Source organism: Bos taurus, chromosome 8 (genome assembly GCF_002263795.3).
Source record: "Bos taurus isolate L1 Dominette 01449 registration number 42190680 breed Hereford chromosome 8, ARS-UCD2.0, whole genome shotgun sequence".
In the NCBI taxonomy this organism is placed as follows: domain Eukaryota; kingdom Metazoa; phylum Chordata; class Mammalia; order Artiodactyla; family Bovidae; genus Bos; species Bos taurus.
Window position 1 is genome coordinate 84,864,825 of NC_037335.1, and position 19,899 is coordinate 84,884,723.

The 19,899-nt window shown below is 40.2% G+C and overlaps 1 protein-coding gene across 2 annotated transcripts in view; it reads left to right on the plus strand.

Annotated features, from left to right (window-relative positions):
• The window catches only part of FAM120A (family with sequence similarity 120A), a 115,961-nt gene extending 96,264 nt beyond the window's left edge, over nt 1-19,697 (plus strand). The window contains 7 exon segments of one of the 2 annotated variants that reach the window (NM_001098905.1): nt 163-277; nt 5,557-5,766; nt 7,825-8,008; nt 8,617-8,754; nt 10,887-11,028; nt 11,331-11,427; nt 17,782-19,697. In NM_001098905.1, the coding sequence (NP_001092375.1) occupies nt 163-277; nt 5,557-5,766; nt 7,825-8,008; nt 8,617-8,754; nt 10,887-11,028; nt 11,331-11,427; nt 17,782-18,093 (1,198 nt within the window). In that variant the 3' untranslated portion in view covers nt 18,094-19,697. 2 annotated transcript variants of the gene reach the window in all.
• Nucleotides 19,698-19,899: the final 202 nt, after the last annotated feature.

Below are 19,899 nucleotides of genomic sequence, written 5' to 3' on the forward strand. Positions count from 1 at the left end.
CTGGCATCATCCAGTGAAACTAGAGAAGCTGGCTAAGAAGTCTGTAGAGGCCTCCTTGGTTTGTGTCATCCTGACTCTCCCTAGAAGCCGACCACCAGGTTGTGCGTGTGACTGGTGACTGCTCCATCCTGACACCAGACCCTCTCTGTCCACCCCCTGTAGGTATATGGTGCAGTGGCCTGGAGCACGGATACTGCGTCGCCAGGAGCTGGATGCCTTCCTGGCTCAGGCGCTGTCCCCCAAACTCTATGAGCCTGATCAGCTGCAGGAGCTCAAGGTAATCTACAAACCTCATTCTTTGTTTTGGGAGGTCTTATTTTGGAGCCATGGCTCACCAAGCAGTCACTCAGTGCACTAAACTAGTAATACTAATGACGTGAACTTAAGAGCCTCAGGGCAAAAGGGATTTCCTTCCCCGTTATAGAAACAGTCAAGTCTACTTTTGTGTGATAAAGATTTTTCCCTTGTTTACCAGTGGGTATTTATTCTTGTTTTTCACATCAGGAAGTAAACTTGCCTTTTATTTCAGGTGGGGATCCCAAACCCTGGGAGGGCTTGGTCCTAAGAGTTTACTAACATCTGGCCAGGAGTCTTTTTCTTATTTCGTTCTATTATTCCTAAATACAACATTCGTTTTCTCTAAAAAAAAAAAAAAAAAGTCTTCGCCCTCCTGGTATTATAAATCCCTTTTAAAAAACCACTTGAAGAACAATATTATGTCATCATTCCTGTGCCCTTCTAGTCAGCATTTAACATCGTATTCCTTTTAATTTTCCCTTCTAGTATTCTTTTTTTTTTCCTTTGATTGTTTTGACAGTATTAATTTTGTCCATTTTGTCACCTGGTTTTTTGGTGTGCTTATCTTTTCAGTGCACTTTTATTAGTCACTATGTCCACATGGCTGTACTTGCTTTCTAATTTCTACACTAAATTTTAGAAAGTTCAAGACTTCAGAGTTAGCTAAATTAGTGGATCTGCCTTTTCTTTTTAATGTACAGGGTTTTGGTTTTTTCTTTGCCATTGGTTTGATTTTTTTTTGTTGTGGTTTGTGTTTTTTGTTTGTTTTTTTTTTTTACAAAATTTGATTTGTAATCAAGTAATCTCTTTTGACAAAATTGCCTTCACTTTTAGATCTTTTTACCATTCTTTATGAAGGCGTTCTTACCCTGCAGAAGAATTTTAGGCTCATTTGATGGGTTTTCAGTATTCTACTGTTGGGGCTCAATAAATCTGTGGTTGCCCCTAAATTATTGAGTTAAATTCAGTAATCCAGTGTTGGCCCTCAACCGTGTGGACCCCATGTCATTTGTGATCACCTTAGGCTTCTGATGACTTTGAAACAAGCTAAACTAAAGACAACCAAACTTAGGCGAGTCTACCTCAAATTATATTCTTTACTTTGTAGTTTAGAGAGAAATTTTTTTAATGGTTCTGAGTTTAAGTTTTCGTTGTAGAATATTTGGCCGGGTGTCCCCTGAGAGGCTGGCACTAAGTGCAGGCCCCTCGTCCTGTGTCCTAGAGTGGTGCCATCACCACCGTCTTCATCAGCAGACTGTGCTCAGGGGTGTGGTAAATACTTTGACTAGAGTGTGGTGCCATCCCTCTACCTCTACTTCCTGTTTCTCTTATTTAGATTATTACATCAGTATTGACATCCCAGTTCTGAAAATCAGACCGCCAGGTATCAGGTATGCCCACCAAGCCTTATTCACCATCAACTTGCTTTTACTCAAAGTTCATCTTCTCCCATATCCTTTTCATTTTTGGATCAACACATAGGATATAACTTTTGAAAGATAGTCACACTCTAAGCTTTCATTTTGGTTCTTTTGAGGTCTTAGTGCTTTCATGATTTTCTCCTGATTCTTCATCTAAAGCCAGGCATTTTTAGAGCTGTGTTTAGAAAGACCCATTTTATGTGCAGTTACTTCAAGCCCACCACTGTCCCTTTGGGTCTTGCTGGTCTGGAGGTCTGTGTTCCTTTCACCAAGGACAGCCTGCATCATTAGTGCTTCATTCACGAGCACCATAAATCCTGAGAGAGCTGGAAGGGAAAATAACAGCGTTCATTGGGGGGAGAAATAGTTGGGGTGTTTTGTTTTGTTTTTTAAGATCAGTGATCCTCTCAGTTATCAGATTGAGAACTAATCATTATTTAAATGAACAAAAATCCCTATGCAGAGACTGAGAGTCCCAAAATTCAGTGATAGAAAAGTAAATTTCAAAATGGCTTTTTCGCTTAACCGTTAAAGTTGTTTTGATATTTCAAAAGCAGTGACAGTGCTTTTCTATAAAACACCGTTTTCCTGCTTAGGATATAGTCAACTCTTGATTTTTGTTGTTGTTTTAGAGGCCATTATCCAGTTTGTGGATTGCCCAGATCCTGTTTTTCTTCTCCCATTTTTGCCGATCATGTGCTTTGAGAATAAAGAGGAGAACAGAAGGGAAAGACCTAATTTTGACAGTTTGCCCTCTTGATGGCTATTCTGATGGGAGGTTTGGGAAAAGATGTTGAAACCATTGGTTTAAATGAATTTGCAAGAGTTTCATCTTGTCCATTCTCTGTCCTCCCGCCACAACCCTGAACAATTGATGAGTGTTCTGCGTGGCTCAGTGATTAACAGCCCTCACTTTTTCCCTGTTATTTTTTATTTTTTGGCACCTCTCCTAGGTTACCAGCACAAACATAAAGACTAAGGTAAAGTCAGCACTGATGCTGTATTTGAAGGAGGGTGGGTAAAGGATGAAGAGAAAGATCTTTGTACAGTTTTAATATTTATCCAGTTTCTTTCTCCCTTGCTCTTGACATCCCTATAATTGCCTTAAATTCTTTTAACAGTTTCACATGCCAAGTGCAGCATTAAAAGATGGAAAATGAAGAGCTTTAAAGACAGTATTAGGGACGTGCAGCATGTCTGTGATACCTGTAAGAATTGTTGTGCATATAGGTAAATATGCCAAATCAAAGTAAGAGTCTGTTGCCCAGTAATTAGAAGTTGGACAAAGTAAACCTCACTGGAATTTGGTTCTTCAACTAATTGGCTGGAGATACGTTCCATATTTGTGTTTCCTATAAGATTACAAAATCTTGTCACTATTTTTCTAGTTAAGGAACTTTGAATAATGGTGAATATTTTATCTTCTGTGGTATAAGAGAATGAGGTTAAAATGTGAATATTACAGCCATTTCTATGATCAAGAGTTCAGATTCTGGTGCTACCAGTTATCAATTTTGTGACCTTGAGCTCTCTGTGACTCAGTTTCTCCATCCATGAAATGGAGTTCTAACAGCAGTATCACACATACAGTTGTTGAGATGTTAATGAAATAATATATGAAAAAATACTTAGTGCGGTATCAGATACATATTTAGTAAGTGCCCCGTAAATATTAGATAGTGTTATATGTACAATTAACATTTAGGGAATGAAGTATAAAGTACCATGTAAAATAACTAAAATTTTTTTGAATCAAGTGAAATCATACAGTAATTGAGATTTTATTCACTTTATTTAGACAGTTTCTAAGAACTTTCCTTTATTAAATTAATAGTTGCTATTTCTAAAACTAATTGACTTGAAAATCATTTCTTAAACCCATAAAAACACAGTTCATTAAGTAATGATAAAGTCATTTAAAATAAATATATATGTGTGTGGATAAGGTAGACTTAGCCATTCCTCCCATCAGCTCACTGGGAAGTTACTTGTTTTAACTGAGGTGCCTCTGTGTTCTGGCTCTTATTTCTTAGCCTCAGCACTCAGATGGGCATCTGCCAAAGTGGGTTTGAGCCCTGTTAGTTAAGTGAGGCCTGAGGGTGGATATGGCCCGCGCCACCAGTCACTAAGAAATGACGGTAGCATCGAATTTCCCCGAAGGACGCTGCTGCCACTTTGTTTTCTTCAGCGCAGCATCAGCATCACCGTTGCCTTCCCCTCCGCCTTGACCAGGCCCTCCCTTCCCGGCCTAGAAGACTGTGGACTGGCAGCAAGAGAGTGGCTAGAGGCCTGGTTGCCATCATCCCTGCAGAGAGGCCAGGAGATGGGTGCTGCACGGGTAGCCCCCAAGCTCAGGCTGGCATCGCTGCTGTGACACTTTCCCACAGCGTCAGTGTTTAGGAAGGAGAAACTCTTTCTCTGCCTCGAGACTCAGAAGAAAGGGATTTCCACTTCCTTTCTGCAGTGCAGAGAGAGGCAGGATCAGTAGGGATCTAAGTAAGTTAGGTGACTTTTTTTATTTCCATTTTGTGCCCGCCCCGCTTTCTGCTCATAAATGTAAAAATTCATCTATCATCCCGAACCCACATGCCCTCAACTGAATATGCTTATTAGTTACTCTTTCCAGCACTACATTGGACAAGCAGAAGCCAGCAGGCGTGGGCTGGGAGGGACAGACTTCTTCAGGTTCAGGAAGTTCTTCACTGCATTGACTTCAAGTTTTGTTTTTTGTGTTGTTTTGGTTTTTTTTTAAGTTGAAAAATATGGTGTTAGCTGATAATGAGGAATGTTGACAACGACAGCACGACACATCAGATAATCATAAGTTCATTAGTGTTTGGCACCGGAGTCATCTTTTTTCTCTTTAATGAAAAGCTCGTTTACCTGCCACAGTTAGGCATTGCTTAGTTTGGTACGCATAAAGACTGCATTCGCAAGATACCATAACCTTAGAAAATAAACATGCATGGTGGGAAGACAGACATCAGGACAGTTAAAACTCAGTCCTGGATAATCCACAAACTAGGTCCTTCACAGATAATCAAGAGTTGACTGTATTTGTCAGTGTTTCTTGTCCTGTGCATTAGATGCTAGAAGAAAGGGCTATGTGTACGAAGGAAGGCTCACAGCACCAATGACTTGAGGGAAAAGAACCCAGAAATGCAAGTCTCTAGACTCTGATAGTCTGCATGGTTCAGATACAGTGTTTTTGCTGTTGTGTTCTTTCATTTATAAGCTATCCATTTCTCCTAAAACATTTTGACAGTCTCATTAATAAGTTGCTATCTAAAACATTAACATATAAAATAGACATAAAATATAAGCTTTAGAATGAAATTATACCAAGTAATTTCTTTCCAAATAATTTTTTTAAGATAACTACTTTAAAAATGCAGAATCTTAATAGAATATTTCTTTTTACCACATTTCTGTTAATATATTACCAGTGTTTAGAATCTGCAGTATAAAATTTTATTTCATAAATGAATTGTGGGCTTCTTAACTGCTAAGGAGACCATTAATGATTTGTTACTTTGTCATGTGTCCACCTTAAACACAGTATTGATTTACACTTGTATAACTCTTTACAAATTTCAAATTGAAATATTTCAGTATGTTTATAAAACAGCCTCTTAAACTTAAATTTGTTAAATAACATAAAAAGTCTTTCTGTTCAGACAGGTCAGTGTTAAGTCACTGTAAGATAGTGATAGAGCTACTTAGGGGGCATTTGGTTGAGGGGTGTCCTTATGACCCATGGAGAGTTATAGTCAGACATTGCAAGAGTTGGATGCTGTAGTACTCTTACTCCATAGAAATAATTCTTTTCCATTTAAAGATTGAGAACCTCGACCCCCGAGGCATTCAGCTGTCAGCTCTCTTCATGAGTGGCGTGGACATGGCCCTGTTTGCAAACGACGCATGTGGCCAGCCAGTACCCTGGGAACACTGCTGTCCTTGGATGTATTTTGATGGGAAGCTCTTCCAGTCCAAACTCCTCAAAGCAAGCCGGGAAAAGACCCCACTCATCGACCTCTGTGATGGTCAGGTCGGTTGCAGGAAAGCAGGCTGGGTGGGGCAGGGAGGAGGGGGTGGCCCCTTCTAACCAGAACGAAATAATGTTCACTAGCTAATCTGTTGTCTTTCCTACTGAATTTGTAATGAGCCCATGCAACAAGAATTTAATTTAGATTGAGCCAGCCCAGTGTGTAACTAAATGTCAATTCAGTGCCCATATGAGCTGAGCCCAGAACATACACTTGGTTCTCATTATTCACCGTAATTGTACTGTATGAATTCACCTTGAACACTGAATTAGCAAATACTGAATTTTTGCACTTAGGGAAAATACAGGGTTAGGGTCCTGCAAGCCTTCTGTTGCATCGTCTTCATCAGTCAGTCAATAAGACAATAACCTTGTCTTATGTATATTTCTGTTTAAATACTTCTTAATGCATATACATCGTTAACTCACTCACATTGAACTTATGACTGGCAACGTTATAACTCAGCTTCAACAAAGCTCATTTAACTAACACACGCATTTTGTCTGTACGGCACATCACAGCCTGGCACTTGGGAACACTAGCCAATACTCAGCACTGTGCTATTCTAACAGCAAAATCATTCACAAAAACACAAAATTGTGGCACTAAGGAGATGGTGACTGGACACATGTTTACAGTATAAAAACTGAAGCATGAAGGAAGTGCTGTGCTTTCTTTAACCTTAGGTGGCAACTCAAGCTTTATTCCACTCAGTGAATGTCTTCAGATGACTGTGAAAATGCTAGGAGTATTGATTTTGAGTTTATAAATAAATTTTAGCAAGTGGCTGAGTTTACAGATGTGGAACTCATGAATAGTCAGGATTGACTGTACTTGTTACAGTTCTAATTTAAAAATAAAGTGAAGTAGGTCATCGGGTTATCTTGTCCCTTTGTATATAAAAGAAGTTCACATATGCTGCAAGCTTTTTGCTTTTTAACCTTAGACTACAAAACATGTATTCTTCCACATGCTGCTTAAGTTCAGCTCAGTTTAAAGACAAATTTACAGAGTAAGCAGATTTTCAGGTTCTTTGATTAAAGATTTGTTGCTGGTATAGCGACTTAGCACATACATATTTATGTATTTATCAACAAAAGACACTCAGTGTTTTTTTGCAGTATAATTTGACACACACAAGTTGTATTGGTCACATTTGTGCAGGCTACCTCACTGGTAGCCCCATGGACAGGTCAATCGGTCTATTGTCCTTTCTCTATTAGAGAGCTCCAGGCATCTCTTAAGAAGCATCTACTACTCTTTGCCTCAGTTCCTTTTCTGTAAAGTGAATGTTTGACCTAAAATTGAATTGGTTAGGAAAGTAAAATTTAAAGATGTGAACTCGGCATCGTCTACTCCCTGGTGCATGAGCGGAAGGAAGGCTGCAAGCATGACTTGTCTGGACTTGGTCATTGATTTTGAGAACCAAATTTGTTTTCAGTTAATACATTTTATACTAAGTGGTTCTCATCTAAAAATATGTTGAGAAGGTAGAAATTTAAATTCTTGTTTTATAAGATTATGAGATAAAGTATCTTTTTTTTTTTTTTTTGGCTTTTTTTTTTTTTTGGCTTTTGTGGTCATGTTTGCATTCTGTGGCCTTCCCTGGTAGCTCAGTGGTAAAGAATCTGCCTGACAATGCAGGAGATGTAGGAGATACAGGTTTGATCTCTGGGTCAGGAAGATCCTCTGGAGAAGGAAATGGCAAGCCACTCCAGTTACTCTTGCCTGGAAAATCCCACGCACAGAGGAGCCTGGTGGGCCATAGTCCATGGGGTCACAGAGTCAGACAGGACTTACCGACTATACTACAACAACAACAGTAACATTGCATTCACTGAGCAGATTGTGGCTGTGTTATTTATGGGTAAATAAGCACAGACAGAGGAGCCTGGCGGGCTACAGTCCATGAGGTCACAAAGAGTAGGACATGACTAAGTGGTTAACACACATGTAGGCGTAGCATAGTGGTCAGCATGTCTTATTTCTTCCTGTTCATTCCAATTCAATTGAATTGAATTTGTGAATGAAGTTTTCACATGCCAGTCCTTGACTTCCAGGCCGAGCAAGCTGCCAAGGTAGAAAAGATGCGACAAAGCATCCTGGAAGGGCTGAACTTCTCCCGGCAGAGCCACCCACTCCCCTTCCCACCGCCAGCGGCGCTGCCTTTCTACCCCACCTCTGTGTACCCACGGCACTTCGGGCCCGTCCCCCCGGCCCAGGGCCGAGGGCGGGGCTTTGCAGGTGAGTGTGTCCACCACTGTAGGTACGGACTTGCTAGTGTGGGGAGACAGACACACATACATAACATGCAGGCCTTCTCAGTGAGCTGTATCCTGCTGTGTTGAGACCTTGTAAATAATTCTCAGCCTTAGTTATGAAGTTTGCAGCAACAGCTCTTCACATTAGAAAGGAATAAACTTGATCCTGGAAGAGATTATGTATGGGAAAGGGAGTGGGAGCAGAAGCTATTGCAGAGATATGATTTTTAAATTGGTCAGTGTAGCCAATTTAACTACAAAGTCAGCCAAAAAACTCTGCTGACATTTGTGGTTTAAGATTTTCTCATGTTGTGGGGTCAGCGGAGCTGTCCTCCACTAAGGCTGCCTCCCAAGCCTGTGGCAGAGCCCATAGCAATAGTGTTTGGTCTCCAGAGGCTCCTCAAAGAGCAGGCAAGATGACTTTCCTGTGTTGCCTGTGAACAGAAGAGTCAGGAGGCTCTTCCCTGGCAGCTAATGGTGTAAGAACAACTGAAGGGCACGGGGGTCTCTCTGCCTGAAAGCCCACTGGTGGCTTTCCCTGAACCCAGTTCCTCATGGCTTCTCCCGTCTCTCTCCACCCGGGTCCCACAGGAGTCTGTGGCTTTGGAAGCCCCTATGGGGAAACTGTAGCGACAGGCGCTTACCGTGCCTTCCGAGTGGCGACAGCAACAGGACACTGTGGAGCCTTCTCAGGCAGTGACAGCAGCAGGACTAGCAAGTCACAGGGCGGTAATTATGCCACAACTCCTCCTAGAGCTTTTTTCCACCAGCAGCTTCCCGCTCCTTCTGGCTCTTCTTCCTCCTTGTCTGTCCTGACTCCAGCACCAAGTCCTTTCTGATAGGCCCCCACTCTGGTATTTGCTGCTGCTCATCTGCCAGCCTCTGCCTGCCCCCGGGTCTCTGCGGCAGCTTTGCTCTGACCCACCTCTGTCTTCCAGCGGGACCAGTGTGTCCACACACAGCCCTTCTGTGCACCTGCCTCCTAATCATTGCCTCCTGTGATAGACAGGTTGCCCATTCATTCCCAGGGACGTTTTTTTGCCTTCGTGTTCTCTAACAGCCCTCTCTAGGTAAAGAGGATCATGCTTGTATAGAAGAATCTAAGGGCATTGTACAGTTCTTGGCATAAAAGAGTTTTTCATAGTTTTTTTCAGAGAAATATTAGTGAAGAAAAGTCTAATAAAATAGTCTGGTTTAAATTTCCATTGCTTCTCTTCTCATTCATATTAGGCTTGTGAGGGTGAGAAAAAGTCTGAACATTGAGTTTTGAAATATTATCTTGTGATTTTGCTGTACTTTGAAGCCCATGACTTGTAACTTTGTCATAAATGCCACATTTTGGGACTGCAAATCTAAACCTGACTGTCAAGTCAGTGTTACAGGATTACTCAAATACAGCTTTGAAGAACTTTTAGGATAGGCAAGCCTTTCTTGATCAGAAATATTTTTCCAGTTGAGTTACTTGGGTTCTTAGAGAAGCTACTAGAGACATCTTTTGTAATAGTAATACTCTTCTGGGTGAACGCTGCCCTCTCTCTGTAGCTGTGGAAGCCACTTTTCTTCTGCTGGACTTGCATGCCTGCTCCTGCCTCCCCTTAGTTCTCCTGGCTTTCCAGGGTGCTTTCCTCCTGTTACTGCGCATCACACAATGCACAGTAATGTGTGTTCTCTGCTTTACAATCAGCTTCAGCTTTTTGCAACCCTTGCCTGGAAACTCATGCTGGCCTGCAGTTGTGATAAAATACTGTTGGGGGGGTGGGGAGGAGTCCTGACTGTGAACATTGCTCTATCAGTGGTTTAGTCTGAAATGACAGTAGGAACGTGCTTCCTAACTTTTACCAAATTGTGTCTGGAATTCAGATCTCCACTGTCCAGTATGGTAGCCGCTGGCCACATGTGGCCTTCAAGCACTTGAACTGTGGCTCATCCAAACTGAGCTGTGTCCTAAGCGCGCACCTAATTTTACAGACTTAACATAGAAAGAATGCATAATGTCTCATTAGTAGTTTTTTATATTGATTACATGTTATTTTGGGTATATTGGGTTAAATAAAATATGTTATTAATATTTACTTCATGTGTTCTTACTTTTTTAATGTAGCTACTAGAAAATGTAAGACTTATTTGTAGGTTTTGTTGGACAGCGCTACCTAGCTGTTAATGATCATGGCTAACATCCGGATGATGGAGAATTTATTATAATCCTTTCCATCTCCCAAAAAAGAAGATGCTTGAGGTTCTGTTTTGTTTTGTTTTTATCAGAAATTTTGGTATCAATTAATTGTCTAAGCATTTTCTTAGGTAAGTTAGAAAACTTTGGAATATTCAGGCTACCAGTAATTAATAGAAGTTAGTGAATACAAGGAATATTTGTAACCCTGCCTAGGGAAATTATCATTTAATAACACAATGAGACTTAACAGGCTAGCTTTACTGATTAATTTCTGTAATGTTTTGTTAAGGTAGTAAAGTCTAAGTAATTACCCAAAGAGAAAAACGTTTGAATTTGCAGATTTCTATCTTGATAATGTGGAAGGTGTGCCATGTATACCCAGTACTTTATTGGATCTGTTTCTTCCTAATAGCTGTATTCATTTTTCAGCCATAACTTAATTTCAGTTGTGATTTCTTCCAGTAGCCAACACAGTTGTCTTACTTTCAGATATATTTTTAATGACAACTTAAAATCATTAAAATCAAACTGTGTGCAAAGATAGTTCACATAATAAACAAGAAGTCTTTAGAAAGGAAGAGAAAGGGCTTCATATGAAGTAGAAACCACATTTGAAAAGAAATTGCTTGCTTGTTTCTCTTTGCTATTTCTGTGATTGTCAAGATTTTTTTCATCTACTTTTGTGCAGGAATCCAACCTATACCTTCTCAGGGAGGGAAGCTAGAAATAGCTGGCACCGTGGTTGGCCACTGGGCTGGGAGCAGACGGGGCCGAGGCGGCCGTGGGCCTTTCCCCCTGCAGGTAGTTTCTGTTGGAGGACCAGCAAGAGGGTGAGTTCTGAACCATGAAAATGTATTTGTGTAAATAAAACCAACCTCTTACCTGTTACTTTAATTATAAGCTTACTGGTAACATCTTTATATCATTAAATATATTTTTATTGGTTATGTAGGATTCCATTATATACAACAGTATGTAATTATGTAAACCATTGTTAAAGAATTATCCAGAAATTAAAGTCTGTGCTTCCTATAGCATAGACTAGACACCTTTAAATCCATTTGATATTATTTTAAATGTTATCTTTAAGAGATACAAGTCTGTTTGCTTTTGTTCTCTATTATGTGTTTAGGCGTCCAAGAGGCGTTATTTCCACTCCAGTGATCCGAACATTTGGAAGAGGTGGAAGGTACTATGGCAGAGGCTATAAAAACCAGGGTGCGATTCAGGTAATAGCACCACGCAGTGCTAGTGCCAGCTCACTTCTGGGCGCCTGCTCTGCCCGGCCAGTGTTTCAGGGCCCCTGACCAGAGAGGGGGGGCGCTGGAAGGCTTCTGACCCAGTAGTGGCACCTGGTGGTTTTCAAATGTACCTTCCCTCAAACCCACCTTCCCGCAAACCCAGACCGTTTTAGCATCGTGTGGGGTAAAGCGTGTGAGCTCGTGTTCGCGTGCTGTACCTGGGAATTTAGCTGAGAATAATCCAGAAGCTGTTAATGCTATCTATATTATAAACCATCATTTAGGTGAATCACATTTAGGATTTAAAAAGAAGTTGTGACTTTGTAAGTGCTAGAACAGTGCATTTTTTTTTCCTCCTGCACCATCTTGACTAGTTCTTCCATGAAAGGATCAGCTCATGAGAAAATAAAGTCACAGACTGTCTGTCTTCATGAAAGAGCTAGAACTTTCTTCCGCTTTGGATACTCCATTTTAGGACCTGGATTCTGATGCATTTCCCCTTGAGAATGATGTTTTAAAAAGACCAGTCGACCTTAACACTGTATTACGTTGTCTCATTTATTGAATTATGGCTTTAATTAAAGTACACAATTTTTTTCTCATAGCATCCTTGTAAACATTAAGAGGAGTACACTTGTGTGACTCATTTATTAATTAATAATCCTTATTTGGAAATAGTTGGCCAAGAGAAAATAAAACTTCTGCCTTTGCCAGGTGATCTTAGCATCTTGATAGCTTCTGTATTTTGATGAAATACATCAAATAAGTCAAGTACAGAAACAGTCTCTTGCCTGAAAACAGATCCAGGCAGCCCCTGTTTGCCGTGCAGCATCCAGCAAGGGGGAGGTCCTCAGCTCATTCCGGCTCCCCTGTTGTCCCGCCCTGACCGTCCTCAGCCTTCATCAAAATGCTCTTTTGAGCCAGAGGTACTCTCAGTCTCTTAGCGGGTAGATGAGAAGGAGGAGAACTTCTTTCTTACTTCTCCAGCCTGGAGCTTGTCCTATAAAATGCCTCTGGTTTTTCATTACAGTCATCCTTGGTGGGTACAAGGGCCTTTCCTGAGCTAGTAGTGGGAAATATGTATCCCTATAATGCTTAAGCACTTTCATTTTCATTATAAAACCTAGATACCAAAAAAACCACACACACCTAGATATCAAAAAAAAACTATATCAAAATGTAGTTAAATGAGATATAAGGCAAATAGCCATGGAGCCATCACCCATGTGATGAGTAGCATTTTCCCAGCTCTTTCCAAGAGCCTCACAGGCCCAGTCACAACACTAACCTCCTGCCTCCCTCTGCACAACATAACCACGACCTTGGAGTTTTACACTTATTTCTCCCTTGTCACTTTCTGGTTTTTTACCACTCGTATGTGCCTTCCTAGACGCTTGATGAATTGTATTCGTTTTCTTTAGTTTGCTATGTCTTCTAAGTCTCTCTGAATCCCCAGGTTTCCCTCCCTCCCTTTTTCCTTCATTTATCAACTGAAGCACAACTCAGGCTATGTCACCTTCAGAATCCTGGCTTTTGCTGAGTGCACACTCACGGTGCTGTTCCTTGTGTGACTCTGACGTTTCTTGCCCACTCGTAGCTGGATCTGGATGCTTCATTGTCCTTCGGTTTGTCCCTGTGGCAAGACTGCAGTGGAGTCGCGTGCTTTCCTGTCTGCTTATCGTTTTTTATGTGTTAGAACCTGTTGATCCATTTATGTACTGCAGATTGAAAAATGAAGAGACTCTCATTCCATCATTTGCTTTTCTTTATTGGGGTATTTTTATAAAGAGATGCTTCCCTTCGCTTTCCATTTGGTGCCTCAGTGTTACAGCCCTTCAGGAAAGCTATAGATGAACACATGGTTCTGTAGCTCAACTCACCTGTCCTTGGCCACTGGGACCCTTTGCTGTGACCTCTAGTCTTCAGTAACTTCCTGTCTGGTGTATCACCCAGCCCAGCAAACCAGTGACAGTCATTTCTCTTTGTTTCTTGGTTTCTTTAGTGAGAAACAGCATTTCAAGACCACAGTAAGAGCACTCCCTGATGGACATAAGTGGCCATAGTGTCAGTCACAGTTCCTAGTGTTCTGTGTACATAGACACACACAGTCCTATTTCTTTATATATATAAACACACACACAAACGATATGCTTTTTATTATATTTTTTAAAGGTAGGATTCTCTTGAATTCACACTGATGTTTTCAGTTTAAACTGAAGACTATAAGGCTTGTATTTAGTCTCATCTCTGTTAAATCTGTATGTTCTTTCTTCTAGACCAAGTCACCATTTCTGGGCTTTTCCTATGAACAGATCTAGAGGGAAGAGGTGTACCCATGCACACTCATGTATAATGCACATGCAAACATATATACATATAATCTGCTGTTCCTGCCCACCCCAATTAAATTGACTCTTCTAATGCAAATTCAGAATTTCAGGAATTTGACTTAACGTTTACTATTTATGTCAGTGTGTCCTTTCTTCCCTCCTGAGAATCTTGGTTCCTAAGAACCCAGAGAATGATTAAATTAGAACATCCCGTAGCTCCTCATTTATTTCATCCCACATTGCATACACAGTCTGTTCAGTTCAGTTCAGTCGCCCAGTCGTGTCAGACTCTTTGCTACATCATGAACCGCAGCACGCCAGGCCTCTCTGTCCATCACCAACTCCTGGAGTCCACCCAAACCCATGTCCATCGAGTCGGTGATGCCATCCAACCAACTCATCCTCCGTCATCCCCTTCTCCTCCTGCCCACAATTCTTTGGCTCCATCCCTTGATTCTTTCTGGAGTTATTTCTCCACTGATCTCCAGTAGCATATTGGGTGCCTACCGACCTGGGGAGTTCATCTTTCAGTATTCTATCTTTTTGCCTTTCATACTGTTCATGGGGTTCTCAAGGCAAGAATACTGAAATGGTTTGCCATTCCCTTCTCCAGTGGACCACATTCTGTCAGACCTCTCCACCATGACCCATCCATTTTGGGTGGCCCCACGGGCATGGATTAGTTTCATTGAGTTCGACAAGGCTGTGGTCCATGTGATCAGATTGGCTAGTTGTCTGTGATTGTGGTTTCAGTCAGTCTGCCCTCTGATCCCCTCTCTCAGTGCCTACCGTCTTACTTGGGTTTCTCTTACCTTGAGGAATAGCTAATACTTCTATCACTAGCACAATCACAGGAGACAATTAAAGTGTTGGTATATGCTTTCCCCTTTTCCCCCACCATTCTCACATTTTAAAAAGAAGCTATGCTACTACTGTCTACATTGTCCAGGGTATATTATCCTTTCAGCTACATTTGTCCAGGGTCTGTAGATAACTATGTCCTGTGCCCCATAAGCCTTGAGGCTGCTGGTCCATTTTGTCCCTCTGAGGCTCTTTTCTTTAGTGAGTTCCTAGGGAGGACTTAGGATAACAGTAATTTGAAAGTAGTTTATTTTCCCAGTAATCAGAAATATTGGTTCACATCTTCTCAAGAGACTTTACACATGTTATATGATTTTCTTCTGTCATAAAGCTTTGCTTTATGACTAATAAAGACTAATAATAATTGAATTGTCTTTCCCTTTGAAGTCATTTGCTGTTTAGACCTAAATGCCTAAATTGTTTTCTCCCCCACCCCACCCCCGCCACAACCCCAGTTTTCATTTTTTTTCGCTGAAGTTTAGTGCTGGTCATTCTTGGGTCATTGCACTCAATATGCAATACTTTCTTTCCAGGCACAATTTCAATTTTTTTTTTCCCCCCCAGAAAATTTTCTTGAATTACTTGTTTTTCATTTCAGTTCTTTTGCTTTGGTTTCTTTTCATCTCTGGTTCTCTGTCTTCAGTGTTTGGCATACTCTTGATTCCTTTTTGTCTCAAGATGTGACTCATATACTAATGCAGTTCATCTGTTTAAAGTGTACAATTCAGTGTATTCTCGAGGTCATACAGCAATCACCACTAATTCCAGAACATTTATCACCCCAAAAGAACCCCAAAAGAAACTTTACTCATGAGCAGTCACACCCCAGCCTCATAGACTCTGATGATCTGCTTTCTGTCTGGACTTGCCCTCTGTACAAATACACCTGCTGTGCCCCAGACCAGGACTCCATTCTTTATTATTGCGAGTGATGCGCCACTGTCTAGATAATACTACATTTTGTTTACTTGTTCATCAGTTGATGGACGTTTAGATTGTTTCCACTTTTTTGCTATTATGAATAATGCTGCTGCTGCCAAGTCGCTTCAGTCGTATGAACACATATATACAGAACACATATATTTTGTGTCCTCCTTCAAAGTTTTAATGAGATATAATTGATACAATATTATATCAGTTTCATTTATACAACATAATGATTTGATACTTGTATTTACAAAATGATCACCAGAGTAAGTCTAGTTAACATCCATCACTGCACATAATTACAGATTTTGTTTTCTTATGATCGGAATGTATCCTTGAAGATATTCTCAGCAACTTTTAAATATATAATAGAGCACTGTTAATTGTAGTCTTTACGTGCAAGTTTTTGTATGGACACATTTTCAGTTCTCTTGAGTATATATGTAAAAGTGAATTTCTTGGTCATATGGTAACTCTGTGTTTAAGCATTTGAGGCGCCACAAAATTTTCAAAGTGACTGCATTTTCCATTCCTGTTACCAGTGTATAAAGATCCCAATACCATATACATCCATGGCAACACTTGCTACTCTCTGTTACTGAGTTTAGCCGTCCTCGTGGGTGTAAAATGGGATCTCATTGTGAGTTTGATCTGCATTTCCCTTTCTTTGTCTCTGATTTTAAAAATTTTCTTCTTTAACCTTCAGGTATTACATGATGTTTACTTAGTGGTGTTTCTTTTAGTTTAGTGTAACTTTCTGGAATTATTTTTTATTTTTAATTCTTCCTAAGGTTTTCACCTCACTTGATGGCTTTTCCTGGGTTAATATGTGTTCCTGTTCATCCTGTCCTGTCATAGCCTGTTTTAAAATCAGAGGAAGAAGTCTTAATCATTTACTGGCGTGCCATTCTGACGTATTTCATTGTCCTTGGGGATGCTGTTCCATCTTTTATTGGTATAATGTGTGAATTCACTGTGGTACTTCCTGTTGCTCATTTTTAAGTGAAAGTAGTACTCTTGCCCCTTGAGAAGGACAGATGATAACTGGCACCTTGTTTCCTGAGTCGCTGGCCTTCCTGTCTCTGTTCTTGCCATCCTGATGGGGCAGTTCTGAGAGGCTGTGTCAGTGGGACAAGAGGCAGGGCTGCCCCCTGCTCGTGGTGCTTATAGTGGTGGGCGACTCCTTGCGGTGTTCTGGGCTTATGGGAAGAATTTGCTGTAGAGAGAGGGAGTGTCTGTTTCCAAACAGCTACAGGCTGTCGTTCCTTCTTAGTCTTCCTGCATCCTTCATAACTATATGGCGGCTCCCTAATAAGCAGGCCCCTCGAAGCATTTCCTGTAGCAGGCATCTGTGAGGGAACTGCTTCATCACCACTGGCGTACTGCACCACGTACGTGTTTAGTCTGGGAAGTGGACTTTTTCCTTAAGAGAGTGAGGGCTTTGAGATTTGAAAGCATGTACTTGAAATCGTCAGTATTATTTTTCTTCCCTTTTGGCCCTCCTGTATTTTTATATTAATTACTTTCCTCAAGGTTCCTAGAGAATGACAGAAGTATTGACTTCTAGAAAAGTTTACATGAGTATTTCTGAACTGCAGGATTCAAAACTAAAATGAGAAGACACTGTGTGAAAATGGCCCCAGCTGGGAAACATGATAACCCTGGTGTACAAGAGGGTGTCTCTAGAAGCAAGGGTGATAGGTACCGCCAGTTCTACTCTGTATATAGACTGCAGAGTGGAGAGAGTATATAATAGAATGAAGAGCAGATACAGAGTATGTAATATAGAATGTATATGTATTACAGAGTGTATATGGACTATGAAGTTGACCCTTGGACAACATGCAGTCAAAAATCCTCAAAGAACTTTATAGTCAGCCTTTCTTCCATGTTCACAGTTCCGCATTTGCAGATTCATTTAGGGCTATAGTATGTATCAACTGAAAAAAAATCCATATAATGGTGGACTTGGGCAGTTCAAATCCATGTTGATCAAGGGTCAACTGTATAGAGAATATATGGAGTATATAATAGAGTGCATAGAGTATATTATAGTGTATAACATGCATAGGGTAGAGAGTACGTACAATGAGGGACACAGCCACACGTTCACTGCATTCTATTCTTGAATCTGCAGTGAGTTACCAGGCCTCAGTTGGTGTCTCCTCCCTCCCGCTGTTTATCAAACACTGCCTTATTGCTTGCTGTCTTTCATTTTTAATAGGGCAAGCCTCCCTATGCTGCTTCAGCAGAAGAAGTGGCCAAAGAACTGAAGTCGAGATCCGGGGAATCTAAATCCTCCGCTATGTCTTCAGACGGGTCCCTGGCTGAAAACGGAGCGGTGGCTGAGGAGAAGCCGGCTCCCCAGATGAACGGGAGCGCGGGCGACACCAGGGCCCCCAGCCACTCGGAAAGTGCCTTGAACAATGACTCTAAGACGTGCAATACAAATCCTCACTTAAATGCACTAAGTACAGACAGTGGTTGCCGTAGAGCTGATGCTCTGGAGGCAGCTGTCTTAAAGAAAGAAGAGTAAACTTATTTTTTATAGAGGGTGAAGGATGCTGGAAGGGTAAGGATTTAGGAATATCTGGAGAGAAAGAGAGCCTACAGTTATGTACATTTTTTCCTTTCCGTAAGAGAAAAATGAGGACTTTGGAAATTCGGATCCCTCTTTGATATCAGAGATTTAAACAACACATTTTTAGTTTTAACCAGTTGTAGTCAAAATGCTACAATAAAACAAAAAGAGAGAAAGAAAATGAAGAGCATTTGACTCCCACACTTAAAATGAAGTACACACAAAGTTTAAACTGGTTAATGACAAAAGCCTATAGTTGTGTTTCTTGAACTATAAAGAAAACAAATTTTGGCAGTCTTTAAGTATATATAGCTTAAAATATCATTTTTAGCATTTGGCACCATATGTATGCCATTATCTTTGATTTTGCATTACTGTTCACAAGAAAGCTTTGTCTAAGGCTTTGATTTTATGATTATGAAAGAAATAAGGCACAACCACAGTTTTTCTTTCTTACTTAAAATTCATCACTGTTGATGTGGTTCTTTTGTGTTAAGAAAAAAAGTGCAACTATCAAAACAAAAAATTATAGAGTAATATTGCCGTTCTGCTGATTTTAAATATACAGTACATCATACATACTTTACAAGCAAGTTAAATGGAGATAAAGTTGAAATCATAGAAGATGCAAATGACCTTTCAAAATCAACACAATGTGTTCTGAAACTTTTCGTGACTTAATACCATGCATCTGTGATCAATGAACTATGTGGTTTTGAATCGGATGTAGACCATTAGTGCTACTTACTTGAGCTAAACTTCTGCATGGTTCATAATTTTTAAAGTGTGTAGTTAATATTATGCATGTTATTGTCCTTTCTTCCATTCTTACCAGTATGTGCCCATTTGCAAAACAAAAATGCTAATAATCAGTAATAGTCCTATAAAAGATGTTAACTCTGTTTAGTCATTGACTGATCTTGCTCTAACCTTAAAATTTTGTGATTATTGACCTCTGTTGCATTTTATTCTAAAACCCCCCAAATTATCTAGCTGTTTCAAATATCAACATTACCCTGGTGTATTCACTGCTGTATGCATTATTGTTCTTTGTTGCTGTTTTATGCCTTCATATTAGCAAAATATGAAATTCTGTGAAAAACAAAAAAAATCCCTTTGATCTTTAAAAGAAAAAACACAAAAAAAAACAACCCCCCCTTCTGTAGCAGGAAACAAATTGCTTGTTCTTGAGAACTTTCCCATCAAGAATTTAGTAGAAGCAGGTATACTTATATCATTTTGATGTTTTTGTTAATGTTTCCAAACAATGTACTTTGAAATCAGAATCACTTCTTATTCGTTTTCATATAATTCTCCTGATGCTCTTCATCACACATTAGTGATCAGAAATGAGATGTAATTCCCCAATCCCTGCCCGCAAGACCTGAGTAGGATCTTACTGTAAGTTGAAGGGAGTTTTGCCCTAACTCATGGATTGTGCAAGAATGAACTGCTGTTGGGTTTGACTGATTGTAGATGGGTTGTGGTGTGGTGTATCTGAAGGCTATTGAATGCAACTTACAATTGCTTAATAAAAATCTTTATTCTTTTAGTATAAAGATGGTGTGGCTTTAAATTCTTTGTAAGAACATCCATTTTACTGAGGTTTAATGCCAATTGAAACAGCTACTAAAGAGCTTAGTCAATTAACCAAAATTTAGAAGTATTTTGCCCATTCCATGTCTTGCTCTAAAGGAACATGTGTTGTCAAAGTGCAAGTTATGTTGATGCTGATGCCTGAATTTCATAATTACAAAAAAG